The sequence below is a fragment of the Heterocephalus glaber genome, unplaced genomic scaffold (genome assembly GCF_053883595.1).
Source record: "Heterocephalus glaber isolate CG9 unplaced genomic scaffold, H.glaber_assembly_v1.0 deba00001550, whole genome shotgun sequence".
In the NCBI taxonomy this organism is placed as follows: domain Eukaryota; kingdom Metazoa; phylum Chordata; class Mammalia; order Rodentia; family Bathyergidae; genus Heterocephalus; species Heterocephalus glaber.
Window position 1 is genome coordinate 14,890,345 of NW_028258343.1, and position 22,153 is coordinate 14,912,497.

The 22,153-nt window shown below is 42.8% G+C and overlaps 1 protein-coding gene across 7 annotated transcripts in view; it reads right to left on the reverse strand.

Moving 5' to 3' along the window:
- The window catches only part of L3mbtl3 (L3MBTL histone methyl-lysine binding protein 3), a 110,892-nt gene that overhangs the window by 59,999 nt on the left and 28,740 nt on the right, over window positions 1-22,153 (reverse strand). For 6 of the 7 annotated variants that reach the window (XM_004845974.4, XM_087190139.1, XM_087190136.1 and 3 more), the window contains 9 exons: window positions 21,925-21,999; window positions 20,328-20,487; window positions 19,107-19,239; window positions 17,253-17,337; window positions 15,607-15,698; window positions 13,779-13,883; window positions 7,544-7,679; window positions 5,774-5,865; window positions 3,366-3,517 (listed from right to left, as the gene is read on the reverse strand). In XM_004845974.4, coding sequence (XP_004846031.2) covers window positions 3,366-3,517; window positions 5,774-5,865; window positions 7,544-7,679; window positions 13,779-13,883; window positions 15,607-15,698; window positions 17,253-17,337; window positions 19,107-19,239; window positions 20,328-20,487; window positions 21,925-21,999 — 1,030 coding nt within the window. The remainder of the gene's footprint in view (window positions 1-3,365; window positions 3,518-5,773; window positions 5,866-7,543; window positions 7,680-13,778; window positions 13,884-15,606; window positions 15,699-17,252; window positions 17,338-19,106; window positions 19,240-20,327; window positions 20,488-21,924; window positions 22,000-22,153) is intronic. The other variant, XM_013072727.3, reaches the window with a different exon arrangement.

Sequence of the window (22,153 nt, forward strand, 5' to 3'; positions counted from 1 at the left end):
GATCCCCGACTCACCGGGCACCATCGGAAAGGGTTCCAAGCTGGCTGATCCTGCGATCTCATTTGTTCTTTCTACTTAACAACAGGATACGTCCTGTTGTTATGCTTCTTCCCAAAAGACAAGGTCACAAGAAAGTAACATTTCGTAGAAGGAAGTTCTTTCCCAGTGCTGGGTGTGTGTGTGTGTGTGTGTGTGTGTGTGCGCGCGCGCGTGCGCTCTTGTTCCTGGCTGTGGCCCAGAGCCGAACCCTAAGCATCCAGAAGATGAGAAGGGTAAGAGGCTGCACCCAGTGCGGGGAGTGCTGGGACTATCTCTCTAGGTCCTTGCTTTCCTTCCTGGATCTTTATAGTCCCTTCTCTTCCTACAAGAATATTTTGTGGTCTTTAGAATTATTCTTAGGTCCAAAGATTGTTGAGGCAAGAGAGTTAAAACAGCTGACAACCAGCTCAGAAGAAATCTAGAGATAAAGCTATTTTTACTCTCGTGCATACTATTTTCCTTTCATAAAATACTTTTTCAACCCTACATAAATTGCCATCATGTTCCTCTTTAGAAGAAATGCTTCACTGAAACTAAACCTGTACCACAAATATATACAGACATATATATATATATATATATATATATATATACACACATATATGTTTTCAAATTCACACTAATGTAAAGATATACAGGATTGCTATCCATTCAAACAAAAAATTTTTCATTTCAAAGCTATTTTAAATCAAGAAAGGCAAGCTGATCTGCAGCCTCAATTACACACCCAAGTAAGTTATGCAAATAAAAACCATTCCAAATGAAAAGATCAAAGAATACAGTGTTTAATATACCTGGAGAAATTCCAGCGCATTTAAGCAATTTTCTAAATATATTAACCGTGAGTTGAGGAAGAAAACATACTGTATTCTTTCTTTGACAGTTAACAAAATATGATTTCATGTCACCAGTAGTAAGTAATCCTCAAAGTATATTCTATCCTAAAAAACAATTATGAGTTTGTGCTCACAAAAGTGCGAAATTGGAGTTTATAAGATATTAGTACTTTCTTTGTCCTTTCTAAAAAAGAACCTATAAGATCTGTTCTGTTTGATCCTTATAAATTTGGCATCAAGGAAACCCGGTGTGACAAATTCTTCTAGACCGCCTCATTATTTTTTTCCAGAATATTATGAAAAGCAATATGCATCAAATAATCAATTTGTATTTTTAAAATACTGTAGGAAACTACTATCCACCCATTTTTTCAAATCACAAAAAACCTTAAAATTAAAAAAAAAAAAACTCTCCCAAAATGAACCAGAACTTTAAAAACAAAGCAAAGGCTAGGGGTATAACCCAGTGCTGAGCATTTGCCTGGCATACGTGAGGCCCTGGGTTCCATCCCCACCACTGCTCAAACAAAACAATCGATCAATCAAACAAAGAAACAAAAGCCACTCTCATCTCAACAAAACCTAGCAACTGACTCAGTATCACTTATTACTAAAAGGCCTGTATCCAACATACCACACTGGTACTTCCAGTGTCAAAATCCATGCAATGCAGAGAAGATAAATATGTTCAACTCAGACAGACTAGGCTATTTCTAAATTTAAAGTTTTCTCATCCATTCACCCATGCAAAATAAATATGGACAATTTTAAATGAAATGAATGGCATCGATTTACAGAGGAAATCTCAGGAATGGAAAAACATGGCATAATGAAGATTCAACCAGCAAATCTGGACTGTGAGAGATGCAACTGTACCAACTGCCTGGTCTCTTCAATAGAGGGTATAAGCAGAAGAAAAAACGAGAGAGGAAGAGGGATCTGAAAACTAAGCAATCAAGAAAAACATCAAAGCAATCACAAAGCATATAACTTATTTGGACCTAAAAACATTTTTAAAAAATGCAATCACTGGGGCCGAGGATTTAGTTCAGTGGTTCCGCTGCCTGCCTCACAAGCACAAAGTCCTGAGTTCAATCCCCGGTACCAAAAAAAAAAAATGCAATCATTAACACAACTGGAAAAAACACAGTTAAGCATGTTGGTGACATTATAGCTATATTTGTAAAAAAGAAAAAGAGCTCTCACTTTTAAAACATACAAATTGAATCATAGAGTTGGCATCAAAACAATCTTAGAATTGAGGTTTAAAAGTAGAAACACAGGAGGGACAATACTAGATATAAGTCGATAACGGTTACTGTTAAATAAAGGTCACAGAAAGACCACTTTGTCACTAGTTTTGCATATACCTATAGTTCAATAAAAAATTTTCATCACAAGCCAAATATGAAGACATTCTGTGAAGAAAAACAATGCCTTGGACAAAAGAGCTAGAGAAAACCACAAAAACATTCTAAAAGACTTAATTAACCTTGTACTGTAATCATGCAAGGACTTGTCTACATTTTTTAAAATTTCTGTAAATCACATACGTAAAATAGAGTGAAAAGTACTTTAAGAATGTGAAGAGCAAATGGATTTCGACTCACTTTTTTTAAAAACAGTGCAAGGAAACGGATATTCGAGTATCTAGTAATTCAGTTTGAGGAGCAATGGAAATTACTGATGTGTCTATAGAATATTTAAACACATGTATACTAAAAAAAGTATTTCTCAGAAATTTAGCTATATTTACATAAATCAATATTCACTTGATACTACATTAGCCATATTTTACAAACTCATTAGTCACTTCTCTAAAATAATTTCATTTCAAGAGTCATCTAGGCTGAATTGGACGGTACAAATGTCTTTCATCAGAAAACTGAATTCTAGAGGTCAATGAACATGAGTCAGATATGGAAAATCCTTAGTTCAATTGTTTAATCAAAATATGATGGCTTTATTACAGCTATTTTATAATTACATCATTTATATTTCTATTTATCATTTATATTTCTCTTACTGCTTTATGCAGACTATCTAAAAATGGTAAGAATTAAAAATATTACTCCTCAATTAATACATTGGTACTCAGCTATCATGAATGGTTAAATTAGCTACTGAGCATGAAAATGTGAAAGAAAGATTAAAATAAGTTCCTAAAAAATGATAGAAGATACCCAAGATGAGGGGAAAGTGTATGTCTGGGTGCACATGCGTGTCAGTTTATGCTGGGAATGTGGGGGTCATGAATGCCACTTCCACAGTACAAAGACAAGCAAAATACAAATCAGGAAGTAGTATGGAAGGATGTTACCTAGAAATACATGCAATATGGAACATGTTAAAATTTAAAACTCTGAAAAAGGAAAAAGTGGGGCACAGCACTGTTATTTTTGGTTATAAGCTATTTTTAAACTGTACACCTAGTTTACCTGGATACACATTAAATTTTTGAAAAGCACGCATTAATGGAAAACCTCTCACCAATAGTCATAGCTCTCATCCCAGTTGTCAAAATGCACCAGGAAACGATTGTCCACCATATCTGTTACCGTAGCAACACAGATGAATGCAGGATTCTTTTTGTCTACAGCCTCAAGCTTCATTCCAACTCGGAAGCCTGATGGGATCACTGTCTATGGAACAATGCAGATTTAATTAGAGATAAGCACACACTTAACAACAGCAAGACCTGCGAATCTGCACCTCCTGCTACCCATCCCTGTATTCACATAATTTAAAAATCATGTGCCAGTTTGACAGCAGGGTTGCTTTCCAACCAGCAGCAATAAAACAAAACAAAATTTTAAAAAATGCTCATGGCTACACCCAATTAACTCTCTGAGCCTCAAAACTAAAACACTCACAACCTTGCAGAGATTAAGATAATTTTAACATGCATGTTGATACCTTACTTAGAAAACTACACTAGGAGGCTTTATTCACCCTACAGTTCACATTTTGGCCTTTCTTTTTTTTTTCTTGATTACAGATTTAACAATGAAAATGACTTCACACGAAATATGCACTTAAGTTAAAAATGTGCATGAGTCAGTACAAATTCTCTCCCACTTAGATTTCCCAAGAGTACTCTACAGAAAGTAGGTCATCTTAATATACGAAAAGCTGCAGATTTCAAGTTTTACTTAACACTCCAGATATTTGTTATTCATAAGAGCAGCAAATAAACTGGCTGTTCATCTACACAGCCCTCCAAAATGGCTGGTAACTGGAAGGAAATTCATAGCTAATCAGCCATCGGGGACTTAAAAGGAAAGCAGCAGCAGTTCAGTTAGAATTAGCGTTTGAGGGACAGTAATATGCAAACATCTTGTATACTCTTTTGAGAGGAGGAACACCCTAATCTCAGAGTAAGCTGTCTGGATCTGAATTATGTCCATCACAATATATCCTGTAACTAAGTCACTTCTACCTTTCTTAAAAAATAACCAAAAGCCTTTCTGTACAGACTGGCATATAGGGGAGTTATTCTAAGTACTTTAAGCAAAATAAATGTCATCTCTCATTTTACTATCATTATACAATGTATACCTATTATTGCAAAAAGGAGGTCACATATCTGAAAAATATTAGAATAAGTCCTGTGTGAACTGAAGGAGTAAACATAAATACTACAGAGAAATTTTAATTTTAGTTAAGCCCTGAAATTATTTATCAGCTAGGACCATAAATATTTGACTATTTGCAGGTAGATTATCTAGAAAAAGAAAAATGAGCTTCCTCTTAGATCCCAAGCACAGAGCCTACTGACCAGTCCGTACTTCTATCTCAGCAATTCAGCAGCTCTGGGTGATGAAGATATTAGGAAATAATAACCTGGCCCATTAGCTCTACTACTTTCCTAGCCCCCTCTCCACTTCTTCAGTTCTCTCGTTCAGCCTGGCTTATGTTCAGTCCAATCAGAGAGTATTTCATCCCTGAGCCTGATGCCCTCATGCCAACTCATTGCTGTCATCTTCCAAATTCAGGGTTTTCCCCACTCCCGGTATTGATTTCCATTTAGAGGGAACCCTGTTAGTGTAACGTCACTGCTCCTCCCCGCCTGCCTGTCACCCGCTGATCCTGGCAGGCAAAGCTGGGAAGCAAGAACTGGTCAGACCCTTGAAGGGAAGACAGGCTTCAGGGGCACAGTTTTGCTCTGTCTGAGAAGGCCCAGTGCTCTCTGGTCTTGGTGATGGGGGCAGCAAGTCCTTTTAATGTGGGGCTCAGAATTAAGAAGCTCATTTGTCTTCAAGAGACAAGATATGAACGTCTTCCAAGCCAGTCTTTATCCGGTGTAAAGATGCTATTTTGATTTTCTACCCCATTATGCCTGTTCTTTCCAGTCAGAGCAGAACCTGGGAAACTATCAAGTCCTGTCAGAGACAGCAGCAGAGGAACACGGAATGGAAAATGGGAATACAGGTCAAGAAGCAGGAAGACACACACATCCAGCCTTTGCTGATGCTACACGGCAGATAAAGGTGTAAGCGGCTGTGGAAGAACATCGCAGTCTCCAGCGACCTCCACCTGTCAGCTCACACAGGGCCACATTCATCGCATTGCGCGAGTCCCATCTGTACCACGCTCCTAATTAAAGGATGCTAACAATAAAATATCACAGTCATTTAATGCTTGTGCATCTTAATTGTAAATTACACCTGGATTTTGTACTAAGTTGCTTTCTATTATTCAATAAAGACCATAATTTGGCTATAAAATATTTATTCATGTAGATTTTAAACTAATTTTAAAATTTAATTAAAATAAGAGAACTCTATTTACCAAGGCAATAAAATTTATTATAGCTCCATATTATCACTTGTAATTTATCCAATGAGATGCTCAAGAATCACTTCCTTTGAAAGGAAAAAATATTTGTATGTACTTACTATATTCTGATTTTCAAATAACGACTTAGGGGCAGCTTGGGCTTTGCATGTCTTAAGATAGGTCTGCCAATTAAACTCTTCTTCTTTATATCCTAGAGTAAGCACACACGCACAGACTTACTACAATATTCAAGTATTTTACACTTACTTTTCCAACCCACCTTTCTAATTGCAGCATGCCCAATCAATCAATGAAATGATTATTTTCAATATACAAAATTAAACTCATAATTTATAACTGTGTATTTTTTAGATACAGGCTGTATTTATTATCAACAAATTTTCCTATTTTTTTTCATTTTAAATAAACAGTAATGAATAGGAAACAAATACTAAGGAAACCAACAAATTTTACACCTGGGTTTACTTTTTATATAGTTCCTTCCATCGGTATTTAGTTAGGATTTCTCAGCAGTCTGGACTAGTGAGCTGGGATAGTCAAGTTTTTCCCTCATCTATTCTATTATGGGAGACTCACATATAGGAACAAATAGAATATTGAAAAAAATTGTAATAAAAAAGCAGGTAAAAGCTTTTCAGGTTATCACCATAAAAAATGACAATTCAAGGTTTGTGAAGTAAGAATATTAGCAAATTATAATAAGGGAAATGTCCATTGCCTTAATTTTGCACAACTTCATTAGTCAACTTTTTTTAAAAATAGGAAATGGAGCATTTTACTGGTCTGCTGTTAGCTCTTGTTTCCTTTCATTAAAGTCCAGCAGGCAAGTGAAAAGATCAGCTCTTGATGCCCCACATGTACGAAGTTACTTTATAACAAGGCTTACAAATTTTCACCACCACCTTTTTCGTTTTTTTGTTTAATCCTTTAACTATCTGAAAATACTGTTCTGGCATTAATTGTTTACTTAAAAGCAAAGATGCTCAGTCCATTAAAAACCAATGCCCTTGGGGCTGCAGGGATAGCTCTACTAGACACAGAGAGCTTACCCAGCATATGTGAGCCCTGGGTTCAGTCCCCAGCACTGCCAAGAAAATTTTAAAAGTCCTAAAATGGGAGAAAAATGATGAAACTAGTAACTTGAACTTTTGACATCAAGTACACAATATATAATAGTTGAAAAAGAAGGACATATGAAACACTGGTGATGGACCAAAAACAATGGTATCTGTTTTTCTTGGAACTTTATATAAATGTGAAACACACAAAATCACTGGTTTAGGGGTATGGCTCAGTGGAAAGGCACTTGCCTAGCACAGGGGTAGCTCTGGACTTGATCCCCAGCACCAAAAAATGAAATATAAATGAACAAACAAATGAAAGAAAGAAACTGCTATGAGTTCAACTCCCACCTAACCCAATTTTTAGGGTTAGTCTCCTTTTCAGTTTCCTAAATATTAAGATCTGTATGTTCAAGGCACTATCGCTCAGGATTTGCAATACAAAGAAATATGACTAAATAAAATTAATTATGTGAAGTAGTTAAAGCTAATTTTTCAAGTTGATTTTTTCAAGAACACATATATATGAAATAATAGAAATTTGTAGGTAAAAATTATTTATGGTCAAACTTAAGTACCATTACCACGCAAGAGTTACTTCAGATGGAAATACATAGTTTATTCTTTTGGGGTAGAGTCTGCTTTTTTTTCTTTCTCTTTAATAAACGTATTTTTATTGTGAATAATAAGCTTGAATGAGGACCTATCTGAATTATCATAAAGACTTAATTCTTAAAAACTCCAAACTAGCATGTAGGAAAATGAGTCTTTAGGGTTCCCAAAACAGGAAACAAAAAGTGACCCTACCTTTTGGAGGGTGCAGTTTATGGCCAGTTTTCTCACACCACCCAACGGGGTGAATGTCCAGGGCATCTGCATTCACCCAGAAGTCATAGCAATCCGAATACCCATCAAAGTGCAGCTTTATCCGGTACCCACAGACCTGAAACAGGGACGTATTTGAGACATTAAAAGAAACAAACCACAATATTTGTACACAAGAACAGAAATAACACGGGCATCAGGTACTACACAGCCTATGTTCATCAGACCACCCTTAACAGCAGCAAAAGTAGCCACACAATTACAACATCTAAAAGCAACACTGCATGGGCTGGGGATTTAGCTCAGTGGTTCTGTCGCACCTGCCTCGCAAGCACAAGGACCTGAGTTCAAACCCTGGTACCAAAAAAAAAAAAAAAAAAAAGCAACACTGCAGAGAGCTAAGCTGGGGTGTTCTGGCCACAGCTCTGGTCCCAACAGGAGCACAGAGACTGGGGTGAAGAACCACACTCCCACAACACACACCCTCTCTCCAGTCGCGGACTCGGAGCAGCACGAGCCACCAGGGCCAGAGGCAGGGAGGCCACCAGGCCAGGGTACAGGAGCAGAACTGGCAGGGCCAGGGGCTGCCTGCCATACACCCAGGTTGCCAAGGGACAGACAGAAGTCACTGGTTCTCCTCTCCATGGGCCGCTGGGCTGGGCGAAGAGAAAAGCCACTCCCAGCTCCCCGACCAGGCGAGGAAGGCTCTCTGCAGCCCTGGGAAGAACTCAGTGTCCATAACACATGCCCTGCAGCTGACTCCAGGGCCGCAGCTGGGGACATTCTGGGCTTTCAGGACCTGAGTTGGTTCCTGTTCTGTCTCGAGCTCTCTCAGAGAAAGTCCAGCCCCTCTCTGTTCTTCCCACCAGCAAAAGCAGGGGTGTCCCGAGTGGCCGCCCACGCTGCAGGCCTCTGCCACTCCAGGAAACCTGTCCAGCAGAATCTCGCACGGAAAGGCACCTGAGTCCGAGTGCAGCCAAGGCATTCAGTTACCGTCGTGGAAAGCCCTCTATTAAAACTCAAGTGGCAGAACAAATCATACAGGATCAGTCAACTTATGAGATTATATATGCGAGAGTGAGTCTGTGTACTTCTGTATGTATGCTAGTGTGTATATGAAGTCTACCCCTTTATGTGCACACATACATACTAACACATGCATCTGTATACACGTAAATTCATACTAAAAGTCTTCAAGAATATAGAGTTCCCCCCCAAAATGTATACATATTTCAGGAAAAGAAAGACTGAAGTATGTATACATATTTTTGGCAGATTCTGTCTGTCCAACTGTTAACAATGATTTCTTTTCGAAAGTGGGAGTGAGGAGGGGCGAGAAGTGCATGATTATGTTTTATATGTTAGTACTTTTTCAATTGAAAGGTACTGCCCTACTGAAGATATAAAATCTACAGCAGTGCGGAGAGGCTCGATCGCTGGGAAACACAATCTCTCAGGAGGGGCAGCCCCCATCCTGACATCCTCTCCGGCCCGGCCTGGGCAGCTGGGGCGTCATCTCCAAGCCCAGAAGCAGAGCTTCGCAGGCCCTGACAGGCCCAGTGCTCCGAGCTTCTGCCCTCCGGGACTCCTCCCTCTGCTCTCCGCACGGTCTCTGCTGTGCTCTGCATTCCGGGCTGCCGAGCTTTGTGAACAGTCTCCCACACGCACAGCCTCCCCAGCTCGGCCCTCAGAGGCCTTTCCTCAGGTGCGCCCAACTCCGCAGACTTCGAGGAGACCGCCGAGGGCACACCAGGTCCTGCGGTCCAGCCCTCTTGGCTGAGGGTAGGGCCGAGCCACCTCTGGCCACGCCACCCTCCCCTCCCGGGCAGCCACTGGCTCCTCAGACATGCGCCCAGCTCACCCCTCCTGCCCGTCCTGAGGACTTGCAACAGCCACCAGAACCCTGGTTTCTTCTCGCCCTGCATTTCCTCTTCACTGCAGACGCTTGTTCCCCACATCCGGTCCCAGCCAGGAACTGCTGTCTCATTGCCCACACAAGTGAGTCCCACCCTGAGACGGCATCGTCTGCTCCTCCACTTTGCTGGCCCAGCTACGCCCAGTACAGCCCGCCTGCATCTCTGTGAAAGCTACCGGTGCTCACACTCATCCTTCTATTTTCTTCCCAGCAGCCCCCTCATGCTGATGGTTCCTTTCCTGGCAATCACGTAAAATATCATACATTTTTTAAAGTTTTGCCCTCATTGTCCTTTTCAAGTCCTTTTTGCCTAGCAAAATCCCATCATCCTGAGTTTGCACCTAGATCCAATCTGGCGAATGCCATATAGTCGCTTTTCATTATTCGAGAGTTCACTGCTTATTTGTGAATTCCCCTTGCTAAAGCATATTTTTCACCAATATAATACACTGCTTGTGACCTGTGTGTCAGCAGTGGAAAAAAATGAGTCTTGTTTTGTCTCTCACACTGTAAACAGGTGCCCTCGTGTGGGGTAGTTAGGGCCACGTTTTCCACATTTTGTCCTCCTCATTGGTGATTTTGCTCTTTAAAAGGAGTCCTGAATGCCAGAACACTGTAATGCGCCTCGCATAAACAATACGTGTGTGACATAAGCTTCAGTCAGATGTGAGCTACAAGGCTGTTGGCTCTGAGTTCAACATTAATGAAACAACGATATATATACTAAATAATGTGTCTTTAAATAGAGGTATACATAAACAAGGTAAGTAGTGATCAGCAAATGTATGGTGACCAGAGGCAGGACCCTAGCCTGGCTCTCCTTACTCCTCTGAGGCAATGGCCTCCTGTGCTCTACTCTATGGACCACAAGCTGCGGCACCGTGAATAGTCAGAATGGACTCGGGAGAATCTGCCGTACCCACTGCCGGCTCTCCCTGCGGCATGGGAATGCTCTTAGCCAGCCCTGTCCAGCACTGTCTTATTCTTATTTTGTTTCCCTAGTGCTGGGGATTGACTTGGATACCCAGCTATACCCCAAACCCTTCTGGATTTTTTAAGATAGGTCTTGCTAAGTTGCCCAGGCTGGGATGGAACTTGGAATCCTTCTGCCTTGACCTCCAGGGTGCTGGGAACACAAGCGTGTACCACCCTGCCTGGCTCATCTTTCGTTGTCCTCAAGCCATCTTCCTGAGGCTCCCAATCCCATCACCATCATTCCTCACTCTCAGGCGACAATTCACCTTCTGGGTCAAAAAGTTCCTCAAACGCCTGGCTCCGAACAGCTGTGCCCAGCTGTGCTGCTGACATCACTCCTCTCTCCCTCCTCCTGGCTAAGACTTCTACCTCCTCGGGACCTAGATTCCTCCTGCTCCTCTGTCTCAGCTCTCTCCTGCCTTCCAGTACTCAACCCTCTAGTGGCTAGAATTTCAAACACTTTATGGTTTCTTCTCATTGAAGAGAAAAACAGAAAGAGAAGAGGGGGGAGAAAAAATAAAAAATATAATGTCTCTCAATCTTAAGGAAACAAATGTTCTTGCATCCCTAGTGAGAATGTAACAACTGATATATATTTAGATCAACACACAACGGAAATGTAAAGGTGGGCCAGGGATTTAGCTCAGTGGTGCGGCTGCCTGCCTTTCAAGTACAAGGTCCTGAGCTCAATCCTCGGTACCAAAAAAAAAAAAAAAAGAAACATAAAGGTAATGTTTCACTTGGCAATTCTAAGGTTGGATTTCATAGGAAAAAACAGACAAATAAAAAGAATATTCACATATACTTTTTGTTAATAATGAGAAAAAGAACAGTTATTATCAATGTGAGAACAGTTAAATGAATTAAAACAATTCTATGAAATGGAGTACTACCCAATGAACAAAAGTATCAAAAGATGTATAATATACCAGATGTGATCAGAATATACAGTGAATGTTTATATTGAAAAAATTCATGGAGTGAAAGACACATTGCTATGAATTCTCCTCAAAATCTTCCTCTTCACTTTGAATACACTTATCCCATCACACTTGGCACTTTCTGAAGCAGTTCTGGAAGCCGTCTTCTGTGAGGGTCTTTTATGAGGTGTGATCAAAACTACAGTGAGAGCTGCTCCGACTGCCATCCAAATGCAAAGGCATGCTCACCAAGACAGGGCCCTGTGTCCTCATTCCCCTTATTCACTGGATCTGTCACCATGTGACTTCTGGCTCTTCCCCAAAGTCTGAATGACCATGAAAGGTCAGTGTTTCCAACTGATTCCAGGACACTGAGGCAGCCGCAAGAGTGCAGCGAAAGAAACGAAAGTGGACTTCCAGAACTGCTCCAGAAAGTGGGAAAAACGATGGGGTAGGTATGTTCGAAGTCAGCAGGGGTATTCTGAGGGAGAGTATGACAGTGTGTTTTTACTAAAGTTTTTAAATTTAAATATTCACTGCACAACTCAGTCATACCTTGTATGTCACAAAAGCTGCAGAATATCACGTAGTCTATCATTTATAGGTAAAAAAGAAAGATATCCATGCACACATCTCATACATTCCGAAAACACTTGGGTGGACACAACAAACTGCTCTGGGTCACACATTCAGTGTATGTAGGGTGGGGAATGGAACAGACACTAGTGCTCTTACACTAGCTGAAGTTTCTGCCATCTGAAACATAACTTTTATTGTATAAAACCTAGCTGAAGTACAGTAAATATCCTTCACAACCCAAGAGCAGAAACGCACACACACACTAGTAAACGGCCCTTCTTATTCCAGCACTAACTTCTCCAAAGCAGTCTCCACTTCCTGGATTACTTCACACAAATGCCCTGGCTGGGGATAAAGTGGCTTCCAGGTCGTGGACAGCAGCCACCCCGCTGACACTGCTTCTCATCCCTCCTCCACTAAGCCCTGCGGTCGGTTTCCTCGTCTGCAGCCCTTCTGTCTCCAGCTGCACCAAAGCATCTTTCTCCAGCTCCTTCCCTCTGCCTGGCCCTTACTGCTCCAGGTCAGCAGCACACACCTGGTCCCCTCCCTGGGAATCACATCCACTTTGAAGGACAAACACCACTCACCCACCATGAAGCCTAGCTCTCCCCTGCCAACTCACAGGGGACCAGCACAGGGTCCAGAAGGGAAAGAACCCACAATGTCCAAGCAACTTGGAGAGCTGCAGGACTCTCACTCTCTCCATGAAAGCCGCTAAACGGCTCTTTTCGGATGCATGAAAACTCAGCCTTGCCCTTCGCGGCAATTACAACAAGAGGAACTGCAGGATGACTTTAGCTCTTGGGCCTCGGTTTTCTCATCTGAAAGATGAAGAATGAGCTCTGTCTCGAAAGGTTGCTGCTTCAAGAATTAACCTTTGCTCGGCCCTGGGCCCGGCACGTGCTATGCTCCAGGCAGCCATGGCAACGGCTCAGGGTGATCGCCCCCATCCAGACCTCGTGTGCTCCCGTCCTACAGGAGCCAGGGAAAGAGCGCTGTGATAACCACTAGCACTGGTATTCTTCTGGGGGGAATTCCAAAAGGCGCACAACCCTGGCTCAAGAGAAAGAAGAAGGCCAGCCCGGGAGAAAAAACACAAAGGACGTATTCTCAGTAATCCACTGGAGTCTTACCATGCATGGATATAATTACACATATTTGACTTAATTACTTCTGCCTGAAATTTCCAGAGACACTCTCAAAATGCTAAAGAAAGTAAATATTTATCATTCTGTTCCTCAGGTTAAGGAACATAGTACAGTAAACTCTATGGAGTCAGACAGACTTGCATTAAAATCTGGGTTCTGTAACGGCTTGAAGCTGTGTGGCCTTGTACACATAGTTCATGTCTCATAGTTCAGTTCCCTCATCCATTGAATGGGTGCAAGAAAAACCTGAGTTGCACAGGATAGAATTATGACACAGATCAGGTGAGATGATGTACACAAGACACTAAGCACCATGCCTAGTATGACGTAAGCACTCAACCAATGAGAGGTTTTCTCATTACTAAAGCCCCAGCAGACCCAAGTGATGCAGGCAATGCTGGAGGCTGAAGCAGGAAGACTTCAAGATCAGTGCTAGCCTGGGCAATAGCCTGCGTCAAAATAAAAAACGAGAAAGGCTGAGAATGTATCACAGTGCTCCCTAAGTTTAATCCCTAGTATTTCAAGCAAAACAAATCCATGAACACCATTTTCTTTAAAAAATAAAGATGATGGGCCGGGGATTTAGCTCAGTGGTTTTGCTGCCTGCCTCGCAAGCCCAAGGTCCCGAGTTCGATCCCTGATACCAAAAAAATAAAAAATAAAGATGAGGCGAAGCTTACCTCGGCCACGGTGAGGACACAGTACACAGACTGATGTTCAGGGTCCACGCCTTCCAACTTCATCCCAACCTTGAATCCATTCTTGTTATATGGAAAGGACTGGTGCTACAATGCAAAATGACAGCAGCTTAAATACTGCCCCAAAGGCCTAGTTAAAAATGTGAATAATCGCCATTCTGGGACTAAGAAAATACATAAATTACTCCTAAAAGTCCAAAAGAAAAGGACCGATGAAAACCGGACAAAGGCTATAAACGAGTCTCAGCATGGAAAAGTAATGTTTCTCAGCCTTTGTCTTATACATGTGAAAAGATACTCAACCTTATCCACCAAAGTTACACAAAGCAAATTAAACTAAGATCTATTTTACCTATCAGATTGGTAAAGATGGATAAAGTCCCTGACACTGTATCGGTAAGGTACTTGGAAAACTGACAGGGTCAGTGGTGGGCCTGAAAACGAGTCAGTCTCTGGCAGTGCCATAGTATCTATGAAAATCTGAACGTTCTTTTCAATTCGGCAACTCTTTCTCTAAGACCAATAGACACACTCACACATGTGCAAAATGAACAGGTGTACAAGAATATTCAGCAGCAAAAGGCTTGAGAATGGGAAGCCACTGAAAGTTCCATGGAGTGAGCTTTCAAGAGTGAAGTATCGTGCCTTAGTGGAGAAGGATGAAAGGATTAATGAACTGAAATGGAATAATCTCCCAACAGGCAAGTTAAGCAAAACAGCAACAGTCAAGCAGTGTGGGACACGTAGGACAGGGAGGGAGGCTGTGTGGATGCGGATGCTCCCGGTGCACATGATCTCTAGGAAGGAAATAAAGGAACTGGTCACAGCAGTCACTCGAGGAGAAACAACCCGGTAGGAGGGAACAGGCTCCTCACGAGGGATTTACTTCATGTCCTTTTACACTCTGGATCACATGAGTGTATACTGATGCAAGGAAGTAGCCTCACTTTAATTACAAAAAAATGTGAAAAAGTTTGCTCTGTAAAGGTCCAAAATTACAGAAAAGTTACCCAGAATAAGTTCATATGTCGCTGTTATTATGTCTAAATTAAATATTCTCAATGTAGATGTAATCATCCTATCCCGTACCATTCGCTACTTTTTAAAAATTCCTTATAGTCATTCATATATAAAAGACGCCTACAGCAGATTTATTACCTACCGTGGTGAAACATAATGCCATAACTAAAAAAGTCTACAAACTACTGTCTGTGAGTCAAACCCAGCCACCACCAGTCTTGCTCAGGAAGCTGTCCCAGGACACAGCCACGGCCAATCTAACAGAAATTAGGAGTTCTGCAAAAGCTAAAATATTTACTATCTGGGCCTTTGCACAAAAAGGCTTACTGATCTCTGTTTCGGTCCAGGGGCAGCGGCTCCTCCTCGGAACTACACCCGATAACCTCCATTTGTAACTGATTTTAAATTACCTATGAAAAAATATTTCTTTTATGCTCATGTAATATAGAAACCCGTTTTTAGATATCTTACTGTTTTAAGATATAAATCCCTACCCCACTCTCTCAAAGCCATGATGCTGACATAAAATTCCATGCCAGTTTTTCTTTACTACTATTCCAGTAGTCAGATTCTCCCTCAAAGTCAGGAGTGCAAGCCTAGTAGACGTTGAGGGAAAACAGCGCGTGTGTGCATTGTGTCCGTGTGTGCATGCATGCATGTGTGCGTTAGTGCTGACTGCCCTTGGAGGTATGCAAGGGGCAACAGGAAAAGCAGCATGTCTGAGAAACGACTTCAAGTCACAGCCCTACACAGGCAGTGGAAATAACAATGCTGACCGAAGGGCCCGTACCTCCCTGAAGAGCTTCGCAGGCACAGCTACAGCCTTCTCCTCTTCCAGGTAGGATGCCCAGCACCAAGCTTTCTTGCCTTTAGGAGGCAAACCTGAAAGGCAAGTGAGACGGAATGATAGAATTTCCAAATCTACGAGTAATCAGTGATCTATTTTGTAGCCTCTCACTCCCTGGTTCCTCTCCTGTTTCCATGGCTGGCATTTCTCAGTCTCTTTTCCTGGCTCATCTTCCAAGGAAATGAGGGCTGAGAAGTGAGCCGTGGTAAACATCCACAGATGTAGAGGCAGAAGAAAGAAGAGAATAACTCAGAGGTGAAGAAGGCCAGCAAAACAGCACTGTGCAGGGCCGGGGATTTAGCGCAGTGGTTCCGCCGCCTGCCTCCCAAGTGCAAGGTCCTGAGTTCAATCTCCAGTACCAAAAAAAACCCCCAAAAAACAAACAGTACTGTGGAAGCCACAGGAAGTGAAAGCTTCTACAAGCAGGATGCTCACAGCATTTTCCCTGAGGCACCAAGCAGCTGAGGGCTGTGCGCTTAAAGGCAGACAAAATAACTGATCCACCAAGAGTCAGATTTTTAGGTTAAAAAAAAAAGTACCTAAGCGTTCAAAGTGGTGAGGGGGGCAGTTAATATCAACTTTATTTTGGATCAATTTGATGAAGTACTGGAGATGAGAGAAGGAGTGTAACAACTTCATGGGTAGCAGAGTTGGGGAAAGTATTTGGGTTATGCACTTGAATAGGCAAAGAAGAGACACAAAGAAAGAAAAAACTGAATAGTTAAAGAAAAAAAGCCAATAGGCTGAAGTGGAATAGAAGACTCTTAGGTCTCTGTGGGAAATAACCCAAGGTCCATTCCAAGTAAGGGGAAAAGTTTCTCCAGCCAAATATTCAAGGGAAGGGCCTGAGGGCTGGGCTCTGCCAGAGGATAAAATCCTGCTGGTGGAACTGTAGGAGAACAAAAGGGGTGTAGAGCTCAAGGTTGTATCTCTGAGAGGGAACATGGGAAACCTAAAATCTTGAGAAATGAGTAAAGACAGAGGTTTTCCAAGGGTAAAGACACAAGTACCATCTCCTTGACGGAAAAATCAGTAGATGAAAGAAGATGTCCCCATACTTAGGCTGAACCCACTCCCAAGTTACCATTTTCCCTTTTTTCCTATTTCACTCTTCCTCAAGTCGCTGCTTTAATTCAGAGAATCAAAGGTCATGAGCAAAACGCCAGTCAACATATGTACTTATAGATGGGAAAAACAACGGGGCACGTGTGTTAAGTGTGCTTTTCCCATCCACTGGAAGGGATTTTGGGTTTCTGGGAATGTCGTCATCCATGAAGAAACATGACCACCTACTTCCTCTTTCTTCATAGCCCAATGCTCTTAAACCTTAAATGTCCTATTATAACTATGACATGTATTAATCGTATAAATTAATGCATTTCACTGTGGCATTTCCATACATGAATATATCATGCTTTGTCCTTTTCACCCTCCCTCAGGCCCCCATTTTTCCCGACAAACTGAATCAAAGAAAAACCCAATGCAATCCTGTAACTACAACCATGTGCAGAACAGCAAGACAAGAACTTCTGTTTGCGTGAATCGCTTTAGGTTTCCCAGGTTCCAAGCAAATCCTCTCATCAGCTCACCCTGCTTCAAGGCAGCCGGATCCCCTCGCCTTTTCCTCCTGGCTCTCTGCGAACCCCTGAGGACTCTTCCATCCTGCTTGTTGTCCTACAGCACAAAAGAAAAATGACGACCTATAAGTTCATGAAATTGGCACCAGTGTAAAGTTACAGAGCTGTCAGAAAGCTTTTTTCATTGTTGTCCTTTTCTTCAGTTTCACTTCCTAACTTCTAAAGAAAGTAAGAATACAGTTCACTTGAGAGCCATGTTGCTTTCGGCCTGAGCTCATAAGAAAAGAAGATCGGTTCCAACAGTTACATCTGAGGGGCCTGGGTGCTGCGCCTCCTCCACACTGTTCTCCTCACCCACGTCCGCTCTGTCCTGCTTCTCCTCAGACCTCGCTGGCACCTCTTTCTTGGGCTCCTCTGCTGTCTCTGCCAATCTGGTCTCTTTTCTTCCCCACCTGTCACCAGCCTTGGGCTTCATGGTTACTTCAGTGCCAAATCCTCCCAATCACTGTCTCCACCTCCCTGAGCCTGCCTCCATGTGCCTGCATCCGATCCCCCCTACAGATGTCTACCTGGCTGGCTGAGGAGCATCTCAGACCCAGGATGGCTGAGGGACTCCTGATTCTCTACTCCAGCCTTGCCTTCCCACTCTCAGTAAGTGACGTGATTATCTAGCCAATGGTTCGATCCAACCTCAGAGTCTTAGAACCCCTGGCAACCCTACCTCTCACTGTCTTCTATCTCACACGGCCCTCTTACCTAGTTTATTGCAAGAAACTTCTAACTGGTTCCCTGATTCTACTCTTCCTCACATATATCAAGGCCACAGACTACATATGTTCTCATCTTAGGGATTCTCCCTAGATATTCAGTTGCCCTGAAAGCCCAGATCCAGTTCCTCCCTTTTATTCAGACCATAGTGCTTGTGTCACCCATCTTGGGAGGCCTCACTGAAAACCCAATTCACAGCAGTAACCCAATCCTAATGTCTTGTTTTAATTTCAAACTTTGTGTAAGCTGATATTTCACCATTCGTTTTGTTTGATTATATGCACCCCTGACAAGGACAAAATATCTCCGTGTGCCAGGTACAGTGGCACATCTGTAATCCCGGCACCTTGGGAGATGAGGTGGAAGACTGCCAAGGTAGAGTCCAGTATGGGCAACTTAGTGGGACCCTATCCCAAAATAAAATTTTTAAAAAGGGTTGAAGATATAGCTCAGTGGAACAGCACTTGCCTAGCATGTGTAAGGTACTGGGTTCAATCCCTAGCATGGAAAAAAAAAAAAAATCTCTGCAAAGACTGGGTCCTTTCTACTTTTGTTATTCATCTGTGTATTCCCTGCTCGTAGAATAGTGACTAACAGTAACAGGTGCTCAACATTGGTCAAGTTCTCTTTTCATATTGGAATCATTAATACATACTTTAGGGAAGATTCTCATGCTCTCATTAGCACATTTTGAATGCTTTCACCAAGAGTACTTGACATTTATGTGCCATTTCCTAGTTGCTCCCCTAGTTTTATGAGATCTGTCTGCAATTTACCAAAATGGGATTGGCATTTTCCTGGGGAGGGGAATTTAAGATTCATCCACAAAACTTCAGGTTTTGTTGTTGCATCTTCCCCGAGGGGTACACCCCAGAATACTCCACCTCTTCAGCTGGAGAGAAGGATCCTGTGTCTAATATTACTACCCTGCGAGCAGGATGGCGAGGCATAGAGAAGCCGGGAACTTGCCGATCATGACAATTTCAGAACCAACACTGAAAACTCAGCCAACGGGCCTAGAGCCCTGGTTGTGACCGTGACTTCCCCAGCCCAAGAGCCAGTCCTGTGACTCCCGGTGGCTGCAGAAGAGGTACTAACCATTTCATCCTCTCTCTCGTCTCCATCCTCCTTGGGGTCGCCTTTCAGAGACAATTTCGGTTTTTTCTTCCGACTACATTTAGAATCCTCTTCCTCGTTGTCTTCTCCTGTGTCCCTTTCTTCCTTCTGATCCCTGTTGTGTTTATAACCCCCAAACAGTGACAGGAAACAACACCTATCAAACATCTACATGGTGATTATCAGTGCCAAAATTATTTTTAAGACATCGTTCTCCAAAGGAAAAATATTTCATTGCCAGGAGCAAATGGCAGGCATTAGCATATTAGGTACAGGGACTGCTTTAAATCACTAAGACACAGGACATGCGTCAGGCCAGAAAGTGGAAATTACCTTGCATGTTAATTTCAAAAGGAGCCCAGCAATATATGTGAAATAGGTTCTAACAAGCTTATAATTATTTGTCTACCACCTCTGCCAACTATACTAATAAAAGAATTAATTAGTTAAAGATACTTAGCTTCAGGGTAATACCAAAGCCAGGATCTATTACTAAGAAGGGCAAATCCAGCTGGAAAGGCCAAGTGCAACTTTGGAAAGCACCAGGTGGCCAACACAAACAATCTCCAAGGTCGTGCTGATAAAATACGTGGGAAGCTACACGAAAGCATAACCGCGGTGTCATCCGTTTATAGCACAGAATGACATTCACAAGTACACCTTCCTGCTGAGAAGCTGAATTGGCCAGGCCGTCCCCGCAGGGGAGGGTCCCTGGGTCTGCGCATCACTCCTATGTCCTCAGCCTTCCTGAGGTCACCCTGACACCACTCACCACGCCACCTACCGCGGCCAGTCCCACCCACTGCAACCCACCAGCAGGAGCTTGGTTCCCTATGTGGAGCTTCGACTGAGTCACCTAAGAACTCTCAAATGTGAACAGAACTGCTTTTCCATAATCATGAGGATCGTCAAAATGTGTGTGCAACCCAGGAAAATCTAAATGTTCCCAGCAGAGGGCTGATCAAAGGAATGGAGACGTGAGGCCAAGGCAGGGGCAGGGGCTGTGCTGCAGGCGAGCGTCAGCCATGCGACTCAGACTGGGCTGACAGAGGTTCCAAGGGCTGGGTCTCCAGAGAAAGCTCTGGAAAGGGGTGGGGCACGAAAAGCTGCCAGACCTCAGAGGGCGGAAGAGCTCTGTATGTTCAGGCACCATGATCTTGAACTCTACAACCCACTTCGAAGATGGGACAAGGCCAAACCTACTTGTCTTTGACGTGCCGAGCACAGTGCTGGCTGCAAAAGCTTCCTCCAGAAAGACAGTCCTCTACGTTGCCATACTGACAGCAGTTCTCACAGAGCTGAAGCCCGTCTACTCTCACTGGTTCCTTCAACCTGAAAGGTACCCCGGTCTTCTCTGAAAAGACTAGAAGAGGAGAAGAAGGAGAAAAGAATTAAAACCGTGACAAAAGACATTCCAAAATACATGTGAACTTTTTCTTTTAATCATTTGGTTAGCAACACAACAAGAAGGAAAGTTTGTTGAATGAATGAATGAATGAATGAGTAAGCTATAGAATCTGGAAGAGAGAGGGTTTAGGCTTGGCAGGAAATCACTCAAACCATTTAGACAACAAAAAAATAACCGGCAGAAAAGATATAAAAAGCTCGTGCACGGCTTTTCCCACAGTGTTCGCAGTAAAATTAGAGAAAACTCCCTTAGTGACTAAATTGAGAAGATGAAATGGTCCATCTGTGGAACTGTGATCTATAAGAGCATGTCTGATAAAAATGACAAGGGTCATTATAGGATTTCACGTTTATAACCTTTTGATGAGCAATTCTGTTTTACTTAACTGACTAAATCAGTATCTGTCTTATTTTACTTTTCATGTAGTAGATCTCTTGAATTACAATCATCCAAATCATTTAGGAAGCTACATTATCCTCTGCCTGAGTCATTACCAATCATTCATTCAACAAACATTTGTTAGGCACCAATCTACACTAGACACTCACAATGACAGCACAGACTTTGCCCAAGACAGCTCACAGTCAAGAAGAAAAGACAGGCAAGAAAACCGATGCTTAGAACAAAATGTGAGGCATGCACTACTAGAAGCACGAACAAGTTCAGAAATAGTGAAAGGAGGAAGGGATTCTTTTGGCCTGGGGCGAGACCAGGGAAGGACATTCTGATACAAAGCCAAGGGTTGTGAAGGCCAAGGAGAGATTTACCAAGTGGACAGACAGAAGTGGAATTTGAGTCAGAAAAAACAGCATGAAGAAGGCAAGAAAGCACAAAACCACCAGATGAAGCAGGGAATTACACACAACTCTGCGTGCAGGCATGGTGGGAACACAACACACAAAGGGGGACACAGAGGGAAGAGACAGAGGGGCAGTAGGTGCAGGTCACCAGGAACCTTGTATGTTTTGCCAAAGAGACGGAGAGAGATCAGCAAAGTATCAGATAAGCAATCTCCATACTTTCCTCTGGCTTCAGGATGAAGAGTAAGTAGGAAGGAGGTGAAGTTGCAAGCCCAGTGACTGCTGAAGAGACCCCGAGATAGTTCGAGTGGGAGTTAGAGTCAGTGAGGGCCTAAACTGAGGCAGAGGCGAGTGACGACAGAGAAGACCAGATCTGAGACACACTTAGGAAATAAAAACCAAGAGCACTAAGTGACAGGGCCGGGGATGGCAGGATGAATTCGGGATGGCGCCTCTAGCTCTCGCTTTGCCTACTGGGTGCATGGCGTTACCATCAACTGAAATAGGAGTTTCAGAAGAAAGAGCAGGACTGGGGGAGGGGAGAGAGAAATAGGAAATGAGCTGCATTTCAGACACGTGGAGTTTGAGGTACCTGTGGGACAACCGGGTGGAGATGTCCAGTAGGCAGGTGGGAATACCGGCCTGGAGCTCGGGGGAGAGGTCGGGGCTGGAGATACAGATTTAGGAGTCATCAGCATATAGGTGTTAGTTACAACCATCGGAGTCGATGAGCAAAACAAAGCGGCAGGCTTTTGGCTAAAGAACCTGGGTAGGCGACTGACTTGGACTGACTTGATAATTTGCGACTAACCTTGTGCTAT